At 43.4% G+C, this 26,879-nt stretch overlaps 2 protein-coding genes and 1 long non-coding RNA gene across 3 annotated transcripts in view; 2 read left to right on the forward strand and 1 right to left on the reverse strand.

Moving 5' to 3' along the window:
* On the forward strand, positions 1-4,138 carry LOC115132017 (uncharacterized). The gene is made up of 3 exons (XR_003864029.2): positions 1-1,508; positions 2,960-3,376; positions 3,696-4,138. It is a non-coding gene; the product is annotated as an uncharacterized LOC115132017 (long non-coding RNA).
* Positions 4,139-4,280: 142 nt separating this feature from the next.
* LOC115132016 (zinc finger protein PLAGL2-like) lies at positions 4,281-9,367 on the reverse strand. Its single transcript, XM_029664182.2, has 2 exons — positions 9,251-9,367; positions 4,281-8,320 (listed from the first exon to the last, which is right to left on the reverse strand). The coding sequence occupies exon 2, from the start codon at positions 7,821-7,823 to the stop codon at positions 6,552-6,554; it is 1,272 nt and encodes a 423-aa protein (XP_029520042.1). The 5' UTR covers positions 7,824-8,320; positions 9,251-9,367; the 3' UTR covers positions 4,281-6,551.
* Positions 9,368-10,274: 907 nt separating this feature from the next.
* Positions 10,275-26,879, forward strand: part of LOC115132018 (polycomb group protein ASXL1-like) — a 29,777-nt gene continuing 13,172 nt past the window's right edge. Inside the window, 6 exon segments of the mRNA XM_029664183.2 lie at positions 10,275-10,812; positions 23,177-23,259; positions 23,582-23,702; positions 23,859-24,018; positions 25,340-25,470; positions 25,628-25,712. Coding sequence (XP_029520043.2) covers positions 10,756-10,812; positions 23,177-23,259; positions 23,582-23,702; positions 23,859-24,018; positions 25,340-25,470; positions 25,628-25,712 — 637 coding nt within the window. The 5' untranslated portion in view covers positions 10,275-10,755.

A 26,879-nucleotide genomic window follows, 5' to 3' on the forward strand; every position in this document is an offset into this window, starting at 1 on the left:
GTGTGTGTAGGTAAGTAAAGAAATAAAACAACAGTAAAAAGACATTTGAAAATAACAGTAGTAAGGCTATATACAGACACCGGTTAGTCAGGCTTATTGAGGTAGTATGTACATGTAGGTATGGTTAAAGTGACTAGGCATATATGATGAACAGAGAGTAGCAGTAGCGTAAAAAGAGGGGTTGGCGGGTGGTGGGACACAATGCAGATAGCCCGGTTAGCCAATGTGCGGGAGCACTGGTTGGTCGGGCCAATTGAGGTAGTATGTACATGAATGTATAGTTAAAGTGTCTATGCATATATGAGAAACAGAGAGTAGCAACAGTGTAAAAGAGGGGTGGGGGGGGCACACAATCCAAATAGTCTGGGTAACCATTTGGTTACCTGTTCAAGAGTCTTTTGGCTTGGGGGTAAAAACTGTTGAGAAACCTTTTTGTCCTAGACTTGGCACTCCGGTACCATTGCCCAGTCTATGACTGGGGTGGCTGGGGTCTTTGACAATTTTTAGGGTCTTCCTCTGTCACCACCTGGTGTTGAGGTCCTGGATGGCAGGCAGCTTTGCCCCAGTGCTGTACTGGGCCATATGCACTACCCTCTGAAGTGCCTTGCGGTCGGAGGCCGAGCAATTGCCATACCAGGCAGTGATGCAACCGGTCAGGATACTCTCTATGTTGCAGCTGTAGAACCTTTTGAGGATCTCAGGACCCATGCCAAGTCTTTTTAGTTTCCTGTTGAGGGATAGGTTGTTATTCTGGCACCACCCGGCCAGGTCTCTGACCTCCTCCCTATAGGCTGTCTCGTCTTTGTCGGTGATCAGGCCTACCAACTTGGAGAGGATGAGTAAAATGCAGAGGACTTTAGAGGGCCTGACTAAAGGTAACAAGTTCAATGACACATGGAAGTATTGTATCATTATTCAGACTTAGTTTGACTGAGGTCACTACAGTTCAAAAAGGTTGTATTTCAATGTCTCAACCAACGCCATGTGATTCATCTGAATGAAAGTTTCAAACAGCATTTGAAAGATGAATAGCTGTGAAGTGGATATAAATTACAATGATTTTGCTCTCTCAATGTTAATGTTACAACAATGCTCATGCTATTGTGAAAATGAGAGGCTTGTAGGAAATGTGTCCAACTTCCATTGAAGACTATTCTGTTTTGTCTTGAAACTGAGGTCTGGAGCAAAGGGGCCCCCACACCTGCCAGGGAAATTCCCAAGCCCCACCCATCGAGCCACTACCTAGGACAGCATCTCACTTGTCACTGCTAAGTTAACTTGAGTCGGTTTCCTCATTGTGTGAATGGTTAAATGTACTTTTACCATGTTGATAAATGTCATAAATACATATATTTATTTTTTACAGGTACATATTTGTATGTTGACATTTGCCTGTGAAAAAATGTGAATAACGAGGTGCAGGCAATGAACCAGCTGAGTCATCCCAACATCCTCCAGCTCTATGAGGTCTTTGAGGCCAAACACCAGCTGGTGTTAATTCTGGAATAGTAAGTTGGTACTCTTCCTTCATATTCCATTCTGATATTCCTTGTCATGAACTCCCATTACACTGTAGTGCTTCCCAACATTCTACATATAATTTAACAGGGATCAATAAATTAACAATTCATTAATATACTTTACTGATCTCCTGAGGGGAGATTTGGTTTGCTGGCAGCATACACTAAAGTACAAAATACAGACATTCAGAGACATACAGTGGGGCAAAAAAGTATTTAGTCAGCCACCAATTGTGCATGTTCTCCCACTTAAAAATATGAGAGAGGCCTGTAATTTTCATCATAGGTACAGTTCAACTATGACAGACAAAATGAGGGAAAAAAATCCAGAAAATCACATTGTAGGATTTTTAATGAATTTATTTGCAAATTATGGTGGAAAATAAGTATTTGGTCAATAACAAAAGTTTATCTCAATACTTTGTTATATACCCTTTGTTGGCAATGTCAGAGGTCAAACGTTTTCTGTAAGTCTTCACAAGGTTTTCACACACTGTTGCTGGCTAGGCCACTCCAGGACCTTGAAATGCTTCTTACGAAGCCACTCCTTCGTTGCTCGGGCGGTGTGTTTGGGATCATTGTCATGCTGAAAGACCCAGCCACGTTTCATCTTCAATGCCCTTGCTGATGGTAGGCTTTGTTACTTTGGTCCCAGCTCTCTGCAGGTCATTCACTAGGTCCCCCAGTGTGGTTCTGGGATTTTTGCTCACCATTCTTGTGATCATTTTGACCCCACGGGGTGAGATCTTGCGTGGAGCCCCAGATCGAGGGAGATTATCAGTGGTCTTGTATGTCTTCCATTTCCTAATAATTGCTCCCACAGTTGATTTCTTCAAACCAAGCTGCTTACATATTGCAGATTCAGCCTTCCCAGCCTGGTGCAGGTCTACAATTCTGTTTCTGGTGTCCTTTGACAGCTCTTTGGTCTTGGCCATAGTGGAGTTTGGAGTGTGACTGTTTGAGGTTGTGGACAGGTGTCTTTTATACCGATAACAAGTTCAAACAGGTGCCATTAATACAGGTAACGAGTGGGAGACAGAGGAGCCTCTTGAAGAAGAAGTTACAGGTCTGTGAGAGCCAGAAATCCTGCTTGTTTGTAGGTGACCAAATATTTATTTTCCAACATAATTTGCAAATAAATTCATAAAAATTCCTACAATGAGATTTTCTAGATTTCCCCCCCCTCATTTTGTCTGTCATAGTTGAAATGGAACCTATGATGAAAATTACAGGCCTCTCTCATCTTTTTAAGTGGGAGAACTTGCACAATTGGTGGCTGACTAAATACTTTTTTGCCCCACTGTACATACAGTAGACAGAATCATCCCAAATATGGATACATGACGAAACAAAGTGCATTACATCCATCAAATAAAAGAACACAATGGAAAGGGGAAAGGAGCAGCGGAGTTGGTCAGCGTGCTGTCTGTGTGTGGCAGTGTTGAGGGTGGAGAGCTGTTTGAAAGGATCGTGGATGAGAGTGCACCGCCGACCGAGGTGGATGCCATGGTGTTTGCCAAGCGGATCTGCGAAAAGGTCAGCTACATGCATCAGTTGTACGTCCTCCACCTCGGCCTGAAAGTGAGTATGGTGGTCTCGATATGCATCGTCTCAAACCAGATTTTAAGGCCCACCACCAACTGTCACAAATGACAAGACACATTTTAATCACCACTTGAATGAAGCACTGCGTGGTCACTCACCATGAATCAAAGAGGCACTCATGCATGTGTCGGTGTCATGAAAAGTAATCAATGGTTCTTTTATCCACTACAATGTTTACAACCGGAGAATATCCTTTGTGTGAATCACACTGGCCATCAGGTGAAGATTATCGACTTTGGGCTGGTCAGAAGGTAATCCCTCCTTTCTGCACAGCTGTGTGTGTGTTGGGGGCTTTATTTTGAGTAGCTCTCTCAAAGGTAACCTTGAAAATGAATGTTCTTTCTTCCTGGGAATCAGATACAGGTCACGGGTAGGCTCTGAGTCAATTTTAGAACCCCTGAATTTCTGGCCCCAGAGGTGGTCAACTTTGACTTTGTGTCCTTCCCCACAGATGTGGACCTTAGGGGTCATCACTTATATGCTGCGAGTCTAATATACACTACATTAACAAAAGTATGTGATTATTACAGTTTAATTGTAATACTTCTACCCGTTTCCCTGTTTGGCCAGAGGACGAATAAGTGCTGCACAGTGTCTAAGACGCCCGTGGCTCAACAACATTGCAGAGAAGGCCAAGGGCAGCAATATAGTACTGAAGTCCCAGGTCCTACTGAAGAAATACCTGGCGAAGAGACTATGGAAGATCATCAGTTCAACAGATTTCCTACACCACACGTTACTCTGGTTCATTTTGTGGTTAGGAGATATATTGTTTACATTACAGTAGTTTTATCGTCTTTGCACTGCAATCAACTTCATGTAAATTGATTCTGGTCTACCAGTTGATGAGATGCAACGAAGATTCCTGCCTTGCCTTGTATGTTGTAAATGTGCTTCTGACCTCTTCCGTTGGACTGCATTCCTATAAAGACTTCCCTCACAATCAGTCAGAAGATCCTCATCTTGGTCTGTCTGTGTAAAATAAACTGGTGTGTGATTAAATAGTGGCTACGCTACATTATTTGACTCGTAAAATGTACATAAATGTTCTTTAATATTTGTACTTTTTCGTGTGGAAATGTATGGAAGCAAATTCATGCCAAAACAAATGACATTACACCTATAGAGGAAATGTGTTCCATAGTGAAAAATCAATCAATCTATGTGGTACTTTAATGTTCACATTCTGACAATAAGAAAATGCTTCAAAGATAATATGATAAGAGCAATTCTTATTTTGTAACTTCTTCTACAGGGTGATGGTACTAACAGCAAGAGGGTAGTCCTAAGAGCTAACGGGGATGTTTGCCTAAATAGTAGCTCATTTTACTGCAGGCAACACCGCAATTCAATACAACAAAATCACCATTTAACATAATATAATGGGAACTTAATTATTGTGCTAACATCCTTCCGTCAATATGCTAAGCTAACCTCAAAACAAATCTAGTACTAAAGTGTGCGTTCGTTGAACTGACAAAAAATAAACTCTACACAATAATATGAAGAGTAACAAGTTGCTCTTTTCTGAGGTAGTCAACGGTCACGTTCCGGGTCGACTACATTGCAGACAGGTGCATTGCATCAACCAATGGTGGCATGTTACGTCATCGACTGTACAGCCGGGCATCAGATTGCTATATCATATGATGTGGTTGGCAGATATCTTAAAACACCTATCCAGGTGTTGTGAGATCTGGCAGGCATCTGCAATGTAGTCAGTCTGGAATGCGGCAAACAAGTATAAAATAAACATGGGTGTGGAATAGAGATCTACATATCAGGATAGGATATAATACATGAGAACTGGTAAAAGAGAATGTTCAAGGAGATGTTATACAACATTTTCTGTACTGCTTGTTACACTCCTTGTTATATTTTTAGATTACACCGGTGACAGAATATGGCAGAAAAAAAAACATATACTATAATAGTATAGAGGTAGAAAGAATATGGGTCAATTAATATCACTGTATGTTGTATCAACAACAACAAAAAGCAACTAGATTCATAAAACCTACATTTTCACTTTAGATCTAATGGCACAACTCAGAGCCAAAGTAAATTGGAAAGATATAGACCTACCCTAACCCCACAGGACATCATTCTGTTTAGCTGTTCATCTAGGAGAGCATGTTGTTGAGGTAAAAGGAACAAAACATTTTTTAAGACATCAATTCTCTCCTTTCATAATGTCATAAGTGCTTTAACACAGTCGAGAGTAGGCATCCAAGAGGCACAACAGTAGCATTTTTTAAGACATCGGTGCGACATTTCACTGAATACAGGATACAGTCAATGATATGCAGTAATATGAAACCCATTTCAGTAAAACTCTCTAAAGAGGTGTTTGCCAAACCTCTCGAGTACCCCCTGCAATTCCACTTATTTGGTCTATACCAGAACACGCACAGCTGATTTAAAACGTCAACTTAAACAATAAGGCCTGGGGAGGTGTGGTATATGGCCAATATACCACGGTTCAAGGCTGATCTTATACACGACTTAATAAGGAGTGCTTGGATACAGCCATTAGCTATGGTATATCAGCCATTTACCACAAACCCGAGGTGCCTTAATGCTATTATAAACTGGTTACCGATGTAATTAGAACAGTAAATAAATGTGTCATACCCGTGGAATACGGTCTGATATACCACGGCTTTCAGCCAATCAGCATTTAGGGCTCAAACCACCCAGTTCATAATAATAATCAAGCCCTTGATTACTTGAACCAGTGTGCTAAAACTGTCTGGAACAGACCAAATAAGTGGAATGGGGTACTGGGTAGAGGAAACTTCTTTAAAGTAACTTAAAAATTAAACGTGTCTAGTTTTTGTATAAATAAGCATTACATGATGACACAAAAGTACAATGTTATGCAAACTGATGTTATATATCTAGCATAACAATTGTCATCAAAGTAAATCACATTGTTGAAAAAAAAAAATCAAGATGAGTGGCAGGTGTCATGTAGCACTTATGTCCACATTGTATAGACCTGACGCGATCTTTCCAAAGTGCAACCACTTGGCCTATTTCTAACAGGTTTCAGTAAAACAACATTTGGGTTGCTAAAAGACACTCCCCCTATTCTCCTTCTGCTCAAGTTTATTTTAATCGGATGAGGTAATACTGATGAGGTGGTTCATTGTGTTCAACGTCATAATGGAAATTATTGCCACCGAAAGCTTAATGAGCATCGTTTTAAAGACTGAAAATGTATGTATTTTTTAAATATTTTTTTAAATGCAAGCAGATTGAAAGCATATACACCACACGATGAAAAGTATGTGGACACCTGCTGTCTGGAACAGTTGACTGAGGCAGACAAACTGACTTGTTGAAAAGGTGGAATCCAATGACGGTGCCACGTTGTCCCTTGGCCTGGTGTTAGATCACGTGGGTCACATGGTATCAGGCTGCTCACTGTTGAAAGGCCTGGTAGTAGCGAGGTAGGGAGGTGGAAGTGCTCATTCCAGGGTTGCTGAACCCCTGAGGTAGCTGGTTGTTGTTGTGGTTGTGGGTTCCGGGACCCTGGGGTGTGTGCGGTTGTGGAGGCTGCAGGAAGGTAAGGCCTGCTGGGGCCTGAGAAGGCAGGGGACTGGAGGAGGAGGGCGGCTCAGTGGAGGTGGAGCTAGAGGGGTAGCCAATCACCAGACCTCCCATACTCATATGAGCACTGTAGGGAGGCAAGCCAAACGGCAGGAAGCCCAGGAGAGGACCCAGGTCCATGTTAGCAGCGCATGACAACTCGGCCGAGGAGAGAGCGGGGCTCCTGGACAGAATGTGGGGGTCCCCGGCCCCTGGCCCACCCTGGGCTTCTGAGAGCACCTCCCTCTGAGGAGAGGAGGAGGAGGCTGCGGTCAGGTGTGGAGGCAGCCCACTCTGCAGGTCCATGAGAAAGCTCTCCGTGTCAGGGTGGGGATATGAGGTAGATCCATGCTGGTACCTGGGCATGTGGCCATAAGGCTGCTGTTGCTGCTGGGGCTGGGGAAGGTGGTGGTGGGGATGGGGAGCGGGGTCCGGCATGTGGCGGCCCACCCCCATGGCCGTGGACAGGGAAACCTGCATGAGGGAATGGTGGTGGTGGCCCATGCCTGGATTGGACATGGTCTGCAGGGGGTAGCTGCTGTACATGTCCATGGGGAAGGTCTCTATGGGCTCCTTTGAGGGGGGCCCCATGCCACATGACACAGGACTCTGCTCCTCCTTTACGGGGCCAGGTGTGGTGGGGGCAGGTGTGGCTGTGGGGGTGGTGGGTGTGGCCTCTTGGACGTGGCTCTTCTTCAGGTGGCGTGTCAGATGGTCCCTGCGGCCAAAGCGCTGGGCACAGCGCGGGCACAGGAAGTCCCGGCGGCCCGTGTGCACCACAGCGTGGCGCCGCACATCCTTGCGGGTGTAGAAGCGTCGGTCGCAACGCTCGCACGAATACTTCCTCTCCCTGATGGCGTCGGTGGCACCCCCCAGTGGCTGAGGCCTGTCGGTGTGGCTCCCTAGCTGCTCCAGCAGGGTGGGCTCTCCCTCCTGGAAATGGAGCTCACCAGAGAGGGAGGTGGGGGTGTGAGTGGCCAGAAGGTGGCGCCGGTAACCCAGCTGAGTGCTGTACTGTTTGCCACACTCCTGGCATTGGAACACCTGCCTGTTGGCGTCATGGGCCTGCAGGTGGCTTTTCAGGTGCTCCTTCTGTTGGAACATCTTCTAGCAGAGGGAACAGCGCTGGGTCTTCTGCAGAGGGCAACGGAGCATAAGCCTGAGCAGACTCATGGGGTATTTTAAGAGAGGACCTTCAAACTTGACAACCTTGGCTCCACCCTTAATGGAGAGTGGGGTGTTGAGTGCTGCTGAATGCTGTTAGTGGAGTGTTTCGTACTCTCTCCAGGCGACGGTCTGTCCGCCTGTCTCCCTTTCCAGTACAAGCTTCTATCAGATGGGGTGGTTCTGCAGCAGCAGCTGCCATAGCAACCCAATAGGGCCTGGGCGATGAAAGGAGAGGAGTCAAACACTCAGCCGTTAAAGCTCGGACTGGATGTGTATGAACCTATCTGAGCTTGTGTGAGTTGTATGTGTGTGTGTGTGTGTCTCTCCAGAGGGTAATTCTTGGGTAAGTTGTGTGGTTCTTCTCCCGGTCTCATCCAGCCACACCAGCCAGAGAAGGGGTTGAATGTGAATGGCAGTTCTTCATGATTACAGCCCTATATATAAGCACAAATAAGCACAGATCAGCCTATAGTTGTTGTGTGATGAAATTACCCACAGTCACGCTGGTGCCTGACACACCCCATACCTATACCTGTGTAATAACCATAGACATAGGTCATTGGTAGTAACAGTGTAATTACATAGTACTTCAGTAATTACTTTGAAATTGTAATGTAATGGAGTTCCTCGGATTTTGCAATTACACAGGTGAAAAAATGAAAACTGTCGCAATAAATTGAAGTTCAGGATTTAGTACAACGATGGTTATAATTGTGCAAGTGCTGCAGATCAATATTCTAGTCATAGTGCCCTCTTGTGGAAATTGGGTGGCATGATGAGCCAAGGTTTTCTATATTAGAAAATTCTAACTACAAAACCGTCTCTGATCTCAACACAATGTAAAACAAGGTATGTTAGCAACACTTGAAAACCAATCAAGTGTCTAAATACAACGAACATATGGTTAATCATCAACTCGAGCTGCTCAACCTGTATATGATCTTTAATGATGTGTTTCAGAAATGTGTTTTTTAAACGACTATCTAAATCACGCAACGCTAGTCAATTAGAATATAGAGTAAACAGAAAACTCGATAAACGAGACTAGCTAATGTAATTCATGATCGAAAAAACGTAATGGTGGCACGTAGTGCGAAGATAAGGACGAACATTAAAAACAACTTTTTTTAACACTTTTGTATTCTGAACATTTGGTGAGCGCCAGCGGAACAGTTATGATTTTCATTATTACAGATAGTAATTAAGTAATTAACAGAAATATACATATTTCACTACTATTTGAAAACTGCAAAAGAAATTCAGCAAGTTCATGTCACGAAGTTGCTCGGCATGAGTCGATTTTTACTATCAGGCTGGCAGACTTATATTTGGGACTTTTCTGTTAGAAATTGGCATAAACGTACCTTTAAAACTTTCGGGAATCGGTTCTTGTTCCTTTTCTCTGAGATATTTTGTAAAACTATTTTATTATTTTCAGGGCCTGGATTTTCCAGTGCAGCGCTGGAGTTTCAGAGCGCGTGCATTATGGGAGTGTGACGTCAGACACACCGCTTTGACAAACTTTCGCTGTGGTTGCTAAATACGGTTCACCAACACTGATTGACCTAGTATGCGATACTATACTTCATATTAAACTTGAACACTTATGACAATATGACATTATGGGCCCCATATCATGATACTATATAAGAAGAGAAGATGATGGAGGAAGCTCATCTTTTCCATCTAATTTGCTGGTCAAAATCTGGAAATAGTACCTAAATCCATGTTGCAAACAGTTCCTCGATGAAGAACTTTGTTGAACTGTTAGCAACATGGATTTAGGTTGCATTAGTTGTGGAGTAAGTTTGCAATAGCCTACTGTTCAAGTTTTTGTAATTTTCTTCTATAACGTATAGCTTCCAACTATATCACCATGTCAATCTCACAAACTCTGTCCAGGTTTGCATTCATAGCTCCATCCACAAATGTGGTGACATTTCCTTAGCCCCATACCTCAGTTTACAAAACAATGTGTCGGGATCAGGCTGTTGAAATTACAGGTTATACCTATTTTATTAAGGTGAATATATGTATGTTTTAATGTGGATGTTCTCTGTGTGACTTCGTTTTGGGACACGGCAATCATTATTATCAGTACTGTATGCATTATAGACTATACTCAGGTATCAGAACGCATTTGTTGTAAACACTGCAGCAGTATGTTCCCTTATGGTATGTAATGTGAGTAGCCTATGAGTACAATTTTGGAATTGACGTAATTTTTTATCGAAACGTGGTATCTGATTTTAGATTCTTCCATATTTTTTATTCAGGTAGATCTCTGGCAGGTTACATGTTGACGCCATTGTGGCTCATTTTGCAGATACAGAGCCACAATGTCTTGTTCTCCGTCATTTCCTTCCCACTAGCGTTGGTTTGTAGCAGAGTGGCTACATAGAGAGGGGGTGGGGAGAGTTGTTTTGTGTTGCGTTCCTGCAGTGTGTTTGACCCTTGACCTCGTTGTTGTGTTCTCTCCGCCTTGCATTCCAAAGTGAGGTTTTCCTGCAGCAGATGTAGCTTCAACAGACGAGAGGCGCTCGTAGCTGCTAGGGTTCGCTCGTTACTGCGCTCCCCGTACGTGTTTACTAGATAGCTTCTCATGAGCCTTCTGTCACGTTACAGTGCACTAGACTAGAACAACAATAGTTTATATAAATGAATTAGCTCAACAAGGGACGTGCCTACCGAGCACAGGACGAGCGAGAAAACGAGCAACTGCGTGGTGGGAAGGCTAAGTTATCGAAACGGAGAGAAACCGCTCAGCTAACGTAGCTTGCTAGTTCGGCGTTTCCTGACCCATTGAAGCTATCGCAACTGCTGCTGGAGGAGCAACTGAGAGAGGATAGCTAGCTACTAGAGGGAGGAAATGAAGGACAAACAGAAGAGAAAGAAGGAACGCACGTGGGCTGAGGCGGCTCGCATGGTAATATACTAATTATTAGTTGTAATTGTGTAATGTACTGACAGCCCCTGTGCGACAGGGTAGACGAACAACAGTCGGCAACCGAACAAAGATTGTACCGAGTCTGGTTGGCACTGCACGCAGCCCGCTAACGCTAGCTGGCAGGGAGTGCTCCAGCATTAAATTGCCAACATGTTAACAATGGAATAAATACATGCATTGAGCCCGTAATAACGAAATACCGTTTTTTATTATCTTATTGCCATTCCGCGTGTGGCTGTGGCTAAACGAACCCTCATTGTTGACAGGCGCATAGCTAGCTGGCTAACGGTTAGGGGGTACGTCTGCCTTCCCGTTTGACCCTTTGTTTGCTAGCTAGCATAACTCACTGTATTAGCAAGTTAACGTTAGCCAGACTACCACCATTTATTGAACATGTAACTACATATACATTTCCTAGTTAACCACCAAAACTGTTTCCCAGCTGACGTTAATTACACTAACGTTAGCTCCTCGTATTTTTTTAACACATTTAGCCAGGCCCCTCTGTGGCTGGAGTCAACAAGGGTCAGGGGGGCATAACGTTAACGTTACCACCCCCAGTTTAGCTAATGTTAGCTCGCTAGGTGGCAGCTAGCTACAACCATATAAAGATGGATAGAGCCGTCTTTATGTAGCCAACACCATAGTTTTTGGATAGCTAACCTGGTGTATGCGTGCAAATGTTTTTATGTAGCCATGTTGATAAATAAGCCAGATAAGAAGTAGCTTGTAGGCTACCGTAATATTATAGAAATCATGTCTGTTCTTGTGTACTGCAAGTCCTCAATGCTGCTTTTCGACTGTAACACCAGTGTTACACTAGTGTATACACCTTTATGTTATACTAGGGAAATTATATCCCTAGCTAGGGCTGAAAGTGAGGTTATGTGACGAGCAGCAACAACCTCTGCATAATCAAAACAGTTGTGAGAATGTGTTAAAGTTCAGTCAGATCTACCAGAGCCATGGACCAATGAGACACAGGTTCCCGGACCATAGATGGAAACAGAAAAGTCTGAGCCTTTTGGGTAAACAATGTGTGGAAATGCACCACAGTGAGTTTCTATGGTTAGTGCTATCTGGGATGTTTGGGACGTCCTTACCTGACCTTAACCCGTACTTCACCATTTAAAAATCTAGATTTGTCAGACATTTTTCGTCCGTGGTTTCATCTGCTACATACACACTATTCTCTGTGCTTTATAGAGGGGTCTAAATAGCTACGTCTACTAAATGAGGCAAATAAAGTAATTTAGAGAGAGAGAGAGGTTCATGTCATGCCACTCGGAATTGACTTTATGCTGAGCAGCATGATCAGGCCCCTACATTAGTTATGCAGAGCCCTAACAGTGCATATTTACTGCTATAAACAGTCTGCATCTGGCAAAAGTCCATTAATTTCAATGGGAGGCAGTCCACTCTTCTGCAACTGCCAGACGAGGCTGCGTTGCATAGCCGAGAGCTGCCCAGTGACACAAGCCTACCATACGAGCTAAATAACTTAGCTCGTTTCGAGGCAAGTAACACTGAAACATGCATGAGAGCCTCAGCTGTCCTGGAAGACTGTGATCACGCTCTCCACAGCTGATGTGAGTAAGACCTTTAAACAGGTCAACATTCACAAGGCCGCTGGGCCAGACGGATTACCAGGACATGTACTCCGAGCATGCTGACCAAACGTCTTCACTGACATTTTCAACCTCTCCCTGTCTGAGTCTGTAATACCAACATGTTTCAAGCAGACCACCATAGTCCCTGTGCAAGGTAACCTGCCTAAATGACTACCAACCTGTAGCACTCACGTCTGTTCCCATGAAATGCTTTGAAGGGCTGGTCATGGCTCACACCAACACCATTATCCCAGAAACCCTTAGACCCACTCCAATTTTCATACCGCACCAACAGATCCACAGATGATGCTATCTGTATTGCACTCTACACTGCTCATTCCCACCTGGACAAAAGGAACACCTACATTGGGGCAAAAAAGTATTTAGTCAGCCACCAATTGTGCAAGTTCTCCCACTTAAAAATATGAGAGAGGCCTGTAATTTTCATCATAGGTACACTTCAACTATGACAGACAAAATGAGGGGAAAAAATCCAGAAAATCACATTGTAGGATTTTTTTATGAATTTATTTGCAAAATATGGTGGAAAATAAGTATTTGGTCAATAACAAAAGTTTATCTCAATACTTTGTTATATACCCTTTGTTGGCAATGACAGAGGTCAAACGTTTTCTGTAAGTCTTCACAAGGTTTTCACACACTGTTGCTGGTATTTTGGCCCAGTCCTCCATGCAGATCTCCTCTAGAGCAGTGATGTTTTGGGGCTGTTGCTGGGCAACACGGACTTTCAACTCCCTCCAACGATTTTCTATGGGGTTGAGATCTGGAGACTGGCTATGCCACTCTAGGATCTTGAAATGCTTCTTACGAAGCCACTCCTTTGTTGCCGGGGGGTGTGTTTGGGATCATTGTCATGCTGAAAGACCCAGCCACGTTTCATCTTCAATGCCCTTGCTGATGGAAGGAGGTTTTTACTCAAATTCTCACAATACATGGCCCCATTCATTCTTTCCTTTACACAGATCAGTCGTCCTGGTTCCTTTGCAGAAAAACAGCCCCAAAGCATGATGTTTCCACCCCCATGCTTCACAGTAGGTATGGTGTTCTTTGGATGCAACTCAGCATTCTTTGTCCTCCAAACACATTGAGATGAATTTTTACCAAAAAGTTATATTTTGGTTTCATGTGACCATATGACATTCTCCCAATCTTCTTCTGGATCATCCAAATGCTCTCTAGCAAACTTCAGACGGGCCTGGACATGTACTGTCTTAAGCAGGGGGACACGTCTGGCACTGCAGGATTTGAGTCCCTGGCGGCGTAGTGTGTTACTGATGGTAGGCTTTGTTACTTTGGTCCCAGCTCTCTGCAGGTCATTCACTAGGTCCCCCCGTGTGGTTCTGGGATTTTTGCTCACCGTTCTTGTGATCATTTTGACCCCACAGGGTGAGATCTTGCGTGCAGCCCCAGATCGAGGGAGATTATCAGTGGTCTTGTACGTCTTCCATTTCCTAATAATTGCTCCCACAGTTGATTTCTTCAAACCAAGCTGCTTACCTATTGCAGATTCAGTCTTCCCAGCCTGGTGCAGGTCTAAAATTTTGTTTCTGGTGTCCATTGACAGCTCTTTGGTTTTGGCCATAGTGGAGTGTGACTGTTTGAGGTTGTGGACAGGTGTCTTTTATACTGATAACAAGTTCAAACAGGTGCCATTAATACAGGTAACGAGTGGAGGACAGAGGAGCCTCTTAAAGAAGAAGTTACAGGTCTGTGAGAGCCAGAAATCTTGCTTGTTTGTAGGGGACCAAATACTTATTTTCCACCATAATTTGCAAATAAATTCATTAAAAATCCTACAATGTGATTTTCTAGATTTTTTTTCTCATTTTGTCTGTCATATTTGAAGTGTACCTATGATGAAAATTACATGCCTCATATTTTTAAGTGGGAGAACTTGCACAATTGGTGGCTGACTAAATACTTTTTTTGCCCCACTGTATGTGAGAATGATATTCATTAACTACAGCTCAGTGTTCAACACCATAGTGCCCTCAGAGCTCATCATTAGGCTAAGGACCCTGGGACTAAACACCTCCCATTGCAACTGGATCCTGGACTTTATGACAACACATCTGCCACGCTGATCCTCAACACGGGCCCCTCAGGGGTGCGTGCTTAGTCCCCTCCTGTACTTCCTGTTCACCCATGACTGCACGGCCAGGCACGACTCTAACACCATTAAGTTTGCTGATGACACAACAGTGGTAGGCCTGATCACCGACAACAATGAGATCGCTTATAGGGAGGAGGTCGGAGACCTGATGAGTTTTGACTACAGGAAAGGGAGGACCCCCCCCACTCTCATCGAAGGGCTGTAGTGGAGCAGGTTGAGAGCTTAATATTCCTTGGTGTCCACATCACCAACAAACTAACATGGTCCAAGCACACCAAGACAGTTGTGAAGAGGGCACAACAAAACCTAATCCCCCTCAGGAGAAATTATTTGACATGGATCCTCAAAGGGTTTTACAGCTGCACCATCAAGAACATCCTGATCGGGGCCAAGCTGACCGTCGCCAAATCTTGGTCCAAGAGGCTTTTAAACAGCTTATACCCACCCCCAAGCCATAAGACTACTCAGACTATTTGCATTGCCCCCCCCGGAACGCTGCTGCTACTCTCTGTTATTATCTATGCACAGTCACTTTAATAACTCTACCTACATGTACATAATTACCTCAACATCGGTGCCCCCTGTACATTGACCCATTGACTCTGTACCAGTACACCCTGTATATAGCCCCGCTATTGTTTACTGCTGCCCCTTAATTATTTGTTATTCTTATCGCTTGCTTTTTTAAGGGATTTTCCTAACTGCATTTTTGGTTAAGGGCTTGTAAGTAAGCATTTCACAAAGGTCTACACCTGTTTTATTCGACAAATACAATTTGATATTATCATTGTTGCTTCTTGAGGATCTTGAACTGGATGCAGTTAATGACGCATTTAATTTTATTCAGTTCACAATGCTATAAATCCTACCATGTTTTATATTGTACATGCATACTGCAGATGCGTTATAGCTCAGTTCTCCTTCCTTAATATGGGTGTGGAAGTTCCTTAGATGCACAGGCCTGCATTTTAGGATGTGGCTCTGTTCAGTTGCCAGACCCTATTTTACCATTTTCTGCCTATCTGCATCCCTGCACGCCATGGAAGTGCTACAAAGCTCTGTGCCATTTTTGGTTTTGACTGTGCAGAGAATGCATGTATTTATAGGCCCATATGTCACTGCCGATCCTTGTGGAGAATGTGTAGCTTTTGGGAGCATAAACAATATTTATAGACTGAGACTAATAACAGGAATCCAGTGTGTTCTGAATCTTGTGCTATGCCATGCTAGGTTTGTGTGTAAAATAAGCATGTTCAAACTAAGGACTTCTGTCATTTGCTGAGGCATACAGAAATGACCGACCAATTAGTGTCACAAGACATACAGAGGCTGGAAACACACATACATTGTACGCTCACACATTCAGGTAGATAGGCAGTGGACACATGGTTGTATCTTCAACAAGATAGGGGCACACACTTTACCAGTTCCATATATATTATAACTGAGCAGGTTCTTTTATTTTCTCCACAGATTGCAGAGTACCCTGATAAGTCTAACTTATTGACTATCTGGTTCCTCAGGGACAGTTTTCTATTTTTACATTTTCTTCTGGGACACAGACAAGATAAATGTTACATTGATTGCAACATGTCGTAGCATTCTGTTATTCACCAACGACTCACCTAATCATGGAGCATACTGTTTCTCTATTGGGATCTGCATCTTTAGGGTGTGGTTGGTGGAGTGCTTAGAGGCTTTGTCTGCTTGTCTCTCCCTGACCAAAATACCCTTCCTCTCTATTCCATTTCCTGCTTGTATGTCCTTGGGTTCATTTGAAGCAGCGCTCTACTACCCCGTCTGTATTATGTATTGTTCCTTCTCATGCACCCTGTCATGGCGACACACGGAGAGACACTGGATCGATCTCACAACCCCAACCACCTATCTGTCTCTGGTCTTTTCATCTTCAGCATTGCAATTAATCAATAATTCACTGTATTTTTAAGTGAGTGGAGATGGCTGTTAAACCACAGGTTACTAGGCTATGTAGTGATGTCACTTTAGAAAAAATATTAAGCTACATCGCCTGATAGATATGAATTGGTTCACCTAGAGTGATGGACCTAGTTATGGTTTTGTGTTGTGTACTATTTCTGTCTTAGCGTATTGCTTCAATTTCCCCTTTCTGCTGACAACGCTTGAGTGGTTAACTCATGTGTTTTAAGCATTTTAATAAATACTTTTTAAAAGTTTTAGGCACAGCCTTTCTGAGTCTTCCATTCTTGAGGTATGGAGTTCACGTTTTGTTTCTCGTTTGCACCCGATATTTCTGAAGCTTCTGTATTCACTGACTGTATGTATGGTACAGACTTATAGTTCGCCTCTATGAATGGGTTAGCTTTCTCCTAACTACCTATAGCACCTATTGAAGATAGTATCTTCTGGCCGGTGGAGTTTTGTTTAGAGCCCTGATGCTCATTCTGAACATTAAAACACAAAGCTTGCGTTACGGTTTTGGAAACATAAGGAACATTGAGAAATATTTTAATAAAGGTCAAATTACTACACATCTTTTTATAAGGTTAGTGTGTCCACACAGCCATATCTCCATGTTGCAGCGCTTGTAGACTGCCACCTGTGCTAATTGGCTATCTAGCATGCTCTGAACACCTGTGTGTCAGTGTAAATGGAGAGGAAGTGCAGTTTGTCAACTGGAGGCACACAAAGCATATGGATCTGTGCTAATCTACTACAGTAAATGCATCTTTTTTTATTTGAAAGATTCTTTCTTGCTGTTATGAATGATAAGGGGAATATCAGCATATATCTGTTTTGAAAACCGTTTCGCAAGCGAGGCTAACCCCGACATTTGTTAATATATATTTTTTTACCTTGGCCAACCGATAGTCGTCTGTTCTTTCGTCTGTTCTTTTTGGTCACCATATTTATATGCGCATCTTTCCATATATAGATACATCCGGTGTCTTAGTCAAATCAACTAGCAGTGCGCTTAACTATTTCAAACACAGAGCTTGTCTGATGCTTTAAGACTCACATGACTAGAGGAAGTCCGACCGCAATTGATTTGATTGTGTTGGACCGGACTCAGACTTGCTGTGTAAAAAAAAAATAGAATAATTTAAAAAATAAGAAAGACTGCAAGCAACTGTGACTAGCACCCGTTGTCTCTCTCTCATCCCTGCTGCAGCGACCACCACAGAACATCAACAGTGTATCACGCTGTCTGTGCTGCTGAAGATGCAGCATAATTACAGCCATTTCTGACTGAACAGTTCTGTTACCAAATCATTTGTTTGGGAAAAACATTCCAGATTTCCTCAACCCTAAGTGTGACATGTATGCATTGCATGCACGTGACCAATAGGGCCTGACCTATAGCATATCATAATCACACCAATAAATTGGTTATAACAAACCCAGAACAGCGTAACACATGTGACTGCGAAATTAATGCAGAGAATGTGACAAACTCGAGGCGGGAATGTTTACTGGTTGCTCAGGAGGTCAAGAGGAAGGATGGTGTGGAATACATTTGACTTGTGGAAAATATCACATTTACATAATTATTCAGACCCTTTACTCAGTACTTTGTCGAAGCGACTTTGGCAGTGATTAGAGCCTAGAGTCTTTTGGAGTATGACGCTACAAGCTTGTCACACATGTGTTTGGAGTTTCTCCCATTCTTCTCTGTAGGTCCTCAAGCTCTGTCATGTTGGATGGGGACCGTCGCTGCACAGCTATTTTCTCCAAAGATGTCCGATCGTGTTCACGTCCGGGCACTCAAGGACATTCAGAGACTTGTCCCGAAGCCACTCCTGCATTTTCTTGTTGGACGTTGAAACTTGCTCTGGAGCAGGTTTTCATGATGGATCTCTCTGCACTTTGCTCTGTTAATCTTTCCCTCGATTCTGACTAGTCTCCCCGGTCCCTGCCGCTGAAAAACGTCCCTACAGCATGATGCTGCCAACACCATGCTTCACCGGAGGCATAGTGCCAGGTTTCCTTCAGACACGATGCTTGGCATTCAGGCCAATCTTGGTTTCTCATGGTCTGAGAGTATTTAAGTGCCTTTTGGCAAACTCCAAGCGGGCTGTCATGCGCCTTTTACTGAGGAGTGGCTTCCGTCTGGCCATTCTACCACAAAGGCCTGATTGGTGGAATGCTGCAGAGATGGTTGTTTTTCTGGAATGTTCTCCCATTGCCACAGAGTAAGTCTGGAGCTCTGTCAGAGTGACCATTGGGTTCTTGTTCCCCTCCCTAAAGGTCCTTCTCCCCCGATTGCTCAGTTGGGCCGGGCAGCTAGCTCTAGGAAGAGTTTTGGTGGTTCCAAACTTCTTCCATTTAAGAATGATGGAGGCCACTGTGTTCTTGGCGACCTTCAATGCTGCAGAAATGTTTTGGTACCCGTTCCCAGATCTGTGCCTTGACACAATCCTTTCTCGGATCTCTACGCACAATTCCTTCAACCTCATGGCTTGGTTTTTGCTCTGACGTGCGCTGTCAACTGTGGGACCTTATATAGACAGGTGTGTGTGCCTTTCCAAATCATGTCCAATCAATTGAATTTACCACAGGTGGACTCCCAAGTTGTAGAAACATTTCGAGGATGATCAATGGAAACAGGATGCACCTGAGCTCAATTTCGAGTCTCATAGCAAAGGGTCTGAATACTTATGTAAATAAGCTATTTCTGTTTTTATTTGTAATACATTTGCAAAAATTTCTGAACCTTTTTGCTTTGTCATTATGGTTTATTGTGTGTAGATTGAGGGGAAAAAAATAAATATTTAATACATTTTAGATTAAGGCTGTAACGTAACAAAATGTGGCAAAGTCAAGGGGTCTGAATACTTTCTGAATGCGCTGTATATGGATGATTTATAAAGCCAGGCACATTTTTAACTTAGGCTGTTAATTATAGGCCTAATTAAGTTGGTTTCCTCATCACTTCTTAGACAACTAAGACGGGCTGTTTTCTCGTCTCCTAACGCCGCTGCTGCCTCCACCTCATTGTTCTCCACACCATTATGCTGTTTAGCTTTGCTATTATGCACATGGCAACATGGTCTAGGAAAAGGCAATCCGCTATCCAAAGCGGGACAAAGCGCGTTTGTTAAATAATTTTTTCCCCCATTAGTGTTGCACCATTGTTCTTATGTTATTTAACCATATACACTACAGTTCAAAAGTTGGGGGTCACTTAGAAATGTCCTTGTTTTCCATGAAAACATACATGAAATGAGTTGCAAAATGAATAGGAAATATAGTCAATATGTTGATGAGGTTATGAATAAAAACATTTTTTAAATTGAAATAATTGTTCTTCAAACTTTAAACTTTCGTCAAAGAATCCTCCATTTGCAGCAAATACTGCCTTGCAGACCTTTGGCATTCTAGTTGTAAATTTGTTGAGGTAATCTGAAGAGATTTCACCCCATGCTTCCTGACGCACCTCCCACAAGTTGGATTGGCTTGATGGGCACTTATGTACCATATGGTCAAGATACTCCCACAACAGCTCAATAGGGTTGAGATCCGGTGACTGTGCTTGCCACTCCATTATAGACAGAATACCAGCTGACTGCTTCTTCCCTAAATAGTTATTGCATAGTTTGAAGCTGTGCTTTGGGTCATTGTCCTATTGTAGGAGGGAATTGGCTCCAATTATGTGCCGTCCACAGGGTATGCCAGGGTGTTGCAAAATGGAGTAATGGATCCATTTTACCCTGTACATATCTCCCACTTTACCACCAAAGCACCCTCAGACCATCACATTGCCTCTGCCATGCTTGACAGATGGTGGCAAGCATCTTTTAAATTTTTCTGCGTCTCACGAATGTTCTTCTTTGTGATCCAAGCACCTCAAACTTAGATTTGTCTGTCCATAACACTTTTTTCCAATCTTCCTCTGTCCAGTGTCTGTTCTTTTGCCCGTCCTAATCTTTTATTTTTATTGGCCGGTCTGAGATCTGGCTTTTTCTTTGCAACACTGCCTAGAAGGCCAGCATCCCGAAGTCGCCTCTTCACTGTTGACTTTGAGACTGGTGTTTTGCAGGTACTATTTAATGAAGCTGCCAGTTGAGGACTTGTGAGGCATCTGTTTCTCAAACTAGACACTCTAACCCACAAATGCTGATGCTCCAGATACTCAACTAGTCGAAAGAAGGCCAGTTTTATTGCTTCTTTATCAAAACAACAGGTTTCGGCTGTGCTAACATTATTGCAAAAGGGTTTTCTAATGATCAATTAGCCTTTTTAAAATGATAAACTTTGATTTGCTAACACAACGTGCCATTGGAACACAGGAGTGATGGTTGCTGATAATGGGCCTCTGTAAGCCTATAGATATTCCATAAAAATCAGCCGTTTTCAGCTACAGATGTCATTTACAACATTAACAATGTCTACACTATTTCTGATAAATTGTTTATTTTAATAGACAAAAAATAAGCTTTTCTTTCAAAAACAAGCACATTTCTTAGTGACCCAACTTCTGAACTGTAGTGTACAATTTCAGTAACATGTCTTAGAGTGATGGACTGTGCCATCCCCACGGCCTCCACAATGATTCAGTCCACTCAGACAGGTGTCTTCTACAACGTTATTTGCAAAATATTTTTAGTACTGCTCGACTAAAGAAATCTCGGTCGACCAACAGCCCATCGACTAAACAATCGACCAGTCGAATAAATGGTCAGTCCTAGTACACACTCATATCGTCTGAGATCCCCAAGGATTGGAAAGCTGCCGCAGTCATCCCCCTCTTCAAAGGGGGAGACACCCTGGACCCAAACTGCTATAGACCTATATCCATCCTGCCCTGCCTATCTAAGGTCTTCGAAAGCCAAGTCAACAAACAGGTCACTGACCATCTCGAATCCCACCGTACCTTCTCCGCTGTGCAATCTGGTTTCCGAGCCGGTCACGGGTGCACCTCAGCCACGCTCAAGGTACTAAACGATATCATAACCGCTATCGATAAAAGACAGTACTGTGCAGCCGTCTTCATCGACCTCGCCAAGGCTTTCGACTCTGTCAATCACCATATTCTTATCGGCAGACTCAATAGCCTCGGTTTCTCGGATGACTGCCTTGCCTGGTTCACCAATTACTTTGCAGACAGAGTTCAGTGTGTCAAATCGGAGGGCATGCTGTCCGGTCCTCTGGCAGTCTCTATGGGGTGCCACAGGGTTCAATTCTCGGGCCGACTCTTTTCTCTGTATATATCAATGATGTTGCTCTTGCTGCGGGCGATTCCCTGATCCACCTCTACGCAGACGACACCATTCTATATACTTTCGGCCCGTCATTGGACACTGTGCTATCTAACCTCCAAACGAGCTTCAATGCCATACAGCACTCCTTCCGTGGCCTCCAACTGCTCTTAAACGCGAGTAAAACCAAATGCATGCTTTTCAACCGATCGCTGCCTGCACCCGCATGCCCGACTAGCATCACCACCCTGGATGGTTCCGACCTTGAATATGTGGACATCTATAAGTACCTAGGTGTCTGGCTAGACTGCAAACTCTCCTTCCAGACTCACATCAAACATCTCCAATCGAAAAATCAAATCAAGAGTCTGCTTTCTATTCCGCAACAAAGCCTCCTTCACTCACGCCGCCAAGCTTACCCTAGTAAAACTGACTATCCTACCGATCCTCGATTTCGCGATGTCATCTACAAAATGGCTTCCAACACTCTACTCAGCAAACTGGATGCAGTCTATCATAGTGCCATCCGTTTTGTCACCAAAGCACCTTATACCACCCACCACTGCGACTTGTATGCTCTAGTCGGCTGGCCCTCGCTACATATTCGTCTTGCCAGACCCACTGGCTCCAGGTCATCTACAAGTCCATGCTAGGTAAAGCTCCGCCTTATCTCAGTTCACTGGTCACGATGGCAACACCCATCCGTAGCACACGCTCCAGCAGGTGTATCTCACTGATCATCCCTAAAGCCAACACCTCATTTGGCCGCCTTTCGTTCCAGTACTCTGCTGCCTGTGACTGGAATGAACTGCAAAATCGCTGAAGTTGGAGACTTTTATCTCCCTCACCAACTTCAAACATCAGCTATCCGAGCAGCTAACCGATCGCTGCAGCTGTACATAGTCTATTGGTAAATAGCCCACCCATTTTCACCTACCTCATCCCCATACTGTTTTTATACTGTTTTTTTATTTTATTTATTTATTTATTTACTTTTCTGCTCTTTTGCACACCAATATCTCTACCTGTACATGACCATCTGATCATTTATCACCCCAGTGTTAATCTGCAAAATTGTATTATTCGCCTACCTCCTCATGCCTTTCGCACACATTGTATATAGACTGCCCATTTTTTTTTCTACTGTGTTATTGACTTGTTAATTGCTTACTCCATGTGTAACTCTGTGTTGTCTGTTCACACTGCTATGCTTTATCTTGGCCAGGTCGCAGTTGCAAATGAGAACTTGTTCTCAACTAGCCTACCTGGTTAAATAAAGGTGAAATAAATAAATAAAAAACACACGCAGCGAGCCGTGAACGACGCTAACAGCTATTTTCAAGAGCTATTATTAGGCCCAACTCTCAAATGTTCTGTGTGTGCTCTAACATGTTCATTACTTATTGTATTGTATTTTTCAGGTTCTAGAGAACTTCTCTGATGCCCCCATGACGCCCAAGCAGATCCTGCATGTTATCCAGACCAAAGGACTCAAGGAAATGAGGTCAACAACCACACACCCACACCTTTTAATTAACGCACATCTCTACTGTAATATGTAACATATGTACAATAATAATATCACTCGTTTTATGTCATAAGTAACTCACTTTGTCATTTTTCACCATTCCCCCATGATCTCTACCTGGCCGGATACACAATGTGTTCCACAAAAACAGAAGGTGAGATGGCACAATAACAAAAGGAAAATATTATCTTTCTTTTCTTTTTTTTGTGCGGTCTCTTTGCATACCATAGTATTACATTGCAAGTTCACATTTTTTGTCTGCTTCTCACACTCATCTCCTCTGCTCTTCTCTGTCCATAAGTGGCACGGCCCCTCTGGCCTGTCTGGTGACCATGCTGCACTCCCAGGTGAGGGGGGACCGAGTAAAGAACAGCATCTTCTTCAAGCTTCCTGGCAGGATGAGTCTGTTCACTTTAAAGGTATGGAACAAGCCCACTCCATTCACCAAATCTCTTGAACATGCGCACACACAACTCTTATCCCTACCCCTTATAAACGTCATACAAACCTCTACCTAAAATGCACATGCACACACGTTTCTGATAGGAGTCACTTTTCTGACTCTCCCTCTGCAGAAGAACGCTCTGCAGTGGACCAAGAGTTCGACAGAGGCGGAGACAGCGGACACCACCACACAGGCTACCGCTTCCACTGCAACAGCAGGGCCAACGGAAGGGGGGGAGCAAGAGAGCTGTGACTCCATGGAAACGATTGCGGCCAGCGGAGAGAATGACGGTGTGTATGGTCACATCTACTGTAAATTAGTGTTAGAGTTTACATTACTTACCTCTAGTGCTTTTTTAGGGCTTACTTTTACCATAGCCTATACATAATCCAATAAGCATTATCAGCTGTAGCCCAACTGATGTAGCATAATGGCTAAATAAATAGGATGAAGCACAGGATTGCATATATGCATACCCCATTGGGCAAATCATATTAGCTGGATCCCAAACTCTAAACATGATCTTGTTACTAGTTAGCAACGTATTGATGACTTTAATGTCCCCATAAACACAGTGAATATAATGTAGGCATCTGTTAGAATTGTCCAGTGTTATATTTAGCCCCAGTCTCCCCTATGCACTCACTGTGAATTAAGGAGCGCTAGCACACCGAACCATGCTGATGTACTCCGTTTTAAAACTGTGCTGTTTGCGCTCATTTTTAGGAGTTGTAGTAGCGATCGAAAGCTGGGATTCCTTTTTTTTATAAACAAAGGCTATCAAAACTTCTTTCAAATGCGTTTTCCCCACGATTGCATTAAACAACAAGCTGACTAGGTAAATAGGTCAACTATTCCACTATGAGGTTATCTGATTTGCTGTTCGTTACTTGTCTTGTTCAGGCAAATTACTAGACTGACTTAATCCTCTGTCAGTATACAACATGAGACACATTTGACAGAAGAACCGAAAGTAACACATTGGAGTTATGGACCATTTTTCAAGTTTGGTTACAACATGCAACCTGACTCACTGCCCATTTTCTCAACCACTGTTTATTGTTTTTCCACCTTTTTGTTTTTACCACTACATCCCTGGTCTTTATTAAGCACAAAAGTCAAATGCTATTTAATTACTGTGACTGGTCTGTTCAAAGGTGCTTTCGAAACAACACCGGAATATGTATTGTGATACAGGCGGAAGGAGCATGCCCACGAGAGGGCTTTTTGAACAAAAACTGGGAATCGGAGACAGTTTTTTTTCTTCTCCCTAAGCATGTGTTCGTTGCCATGGTTACAGGCACACATGACACTGCCATCCCCGGCCTAGATCTGTGTGTTTGTCTGTGTACTTTCTTTAAAAAAAAATTTTTAAGAGAAGCATTTATTGTTTATTTGTATGGGAGCTGCTGTTTATGCGAGTCTTTGAATGCATGGCTGATAAATTCTAGATGATAAACGCACCATCACCAGAAACAGAAACCGAAACATGCAGTGTGAAAAGCCTTCTAGTCGGTGTATGTGATCCATGGACCATTTGTCATCAACTATGTAAAGAGTAACAATTTTGATATATGACCATAACCTTCTCTGCCCCCCACACACACACAGCGTCAGTAGATGAGAGCTCATCCAGTGCGTCCTGCTCCACAGAGCCCCAGACCAGGCTGAGTAGGTCTGGAGTCTCTGGACAGGTGCGCTCCGAGGCCCAGGCACAGACCCGACTAAGCCGATCCAGACAGGTATGCTTTACCCCCCCACTCCCTCTGAAGAGGTTTTGGATATGATATATAAGAAATAATTGCGTATTGAAGATCCCCTTTATCTCTGACTTCGTGATAACATCAGTCTTAGCATTCTATTACCTCTCACCATGTCCCCTGCTCTCCTTTGCTGCAGTCGGGCAGACAGAGGAAGAAGGCTGTGATGATGCCGCGCGTGGTCCTCACTCCACTCAAGGTCAATGGTGACCACGTCCCATCAGGTTAGCACTGCTCTCTACTAGCCCCTTTGCTACCCTAACCCCATCTCTCTGTGCCCACACACACACTTCCTGGGCAGCAAATTGTGGTAGCATTACACACTAACACCTTTTGAGTCCTATTCCTACGGTGGTCTTGGACCATTTCGCACCCAGCATTGGCCTCTGCTCCTTTTGAGAGTCTTGTCATTTATATGTTGCCTATTTACTGTTGCAGCAGCATTCTTAGACGGTAACCTCTGAGCTCTTCAAGTTCCTCAGCAAACTTGGGGTAAAACAAACACCCGTCTGTGAATGGCCTTCAAACTGTTTTCTCATTAGTACAGTCTATGGGAAGAGTATAGACATGGCTGGTGTGTTGACAAATGTCACCACAGCACCACCAAAAGATGACCTGTGTGCTCTAGTGTTGGGCGATTTTACAATTGGATCGACTATCAAAGATGTTTGACAGCCATCGTTGATCTTGATGTCACAAATGATGGGTTGAATTTGAGTCTGGCGGTGGACAAGAGCGCAGCGCAGTGAACACACAGCAGAGTGACCTGCCAAATGGTCCATTCCCTATTTGCCATAGCATAAATGTTCAATACATATGTGGTAGTTAAACTATTAACATATTGCAAGAGAACAATGCCAATTGTAGAAAGAGCGGAGAGCACCAAAGCAGCGCATAATGTCAGACGGGGCCTAACATGCTGTCTAGATCGGGTGTGCACCATTGCGCGCATGTTGATTTTGTATCTACACCAGATGTGATCCAGACACGCTGGTTGAATTATCAAAAGGAACTCTGAATCAACTATGTTAATTTGGAGACAAGTCGAAACACATGAAACATTTAGCTAGCTTGTTGTTGCTAGCTCATTTGTCCTGGGATATAACCATTGGGTTATTTTACCTGAAATGCATAAGGTCCTTTTCCCCCCTGGGTCTTTGTAGAATTTTGAGTTTCACAAAATTGTATGTTCTCTTCTCCCAAAATTAATCCACAGATAAAAGGGGAAACATAGTTTGTTTCTAGTAATCTCTTCGCCTTCAGTAGAAGTAGTTGTCTTCTTCTGTGGACTTTTATGTCGATTGGCAACCAACTTTAAGGTGCATTACCACCGACTGGAGTGTGGACCTCAGTTCATCTTTCCTATAACATTCTTTATAACACTTGAATGA

The sequence above is a fragment of the Oncorhynchus nerka genome, linkage group LG7, assembly GCF_034236695.1.
Source record: "Oncorhynchus nerka isolate Pitt River linkage group LG7, Oner_Uvic_2.0, whole genome shotgun sequence".
NCBI classification, from domain to species: Eukaryota; Metazoa; Chordata; class Actinopteri; order Salmoniformes; family Salmonidae; genus Oncorhynchus; species Oncorhynchus nerka.

Excerpts from the sequence above, each read along its gene's own strand:
- LOC115132016 (XM_029664182.2), bottom strand. The coding sequence starts at position 7,823 with ATGTTCCAACAGAAGGAGCACCTGAAAAGCCACCTGCAGGCCCATGAC.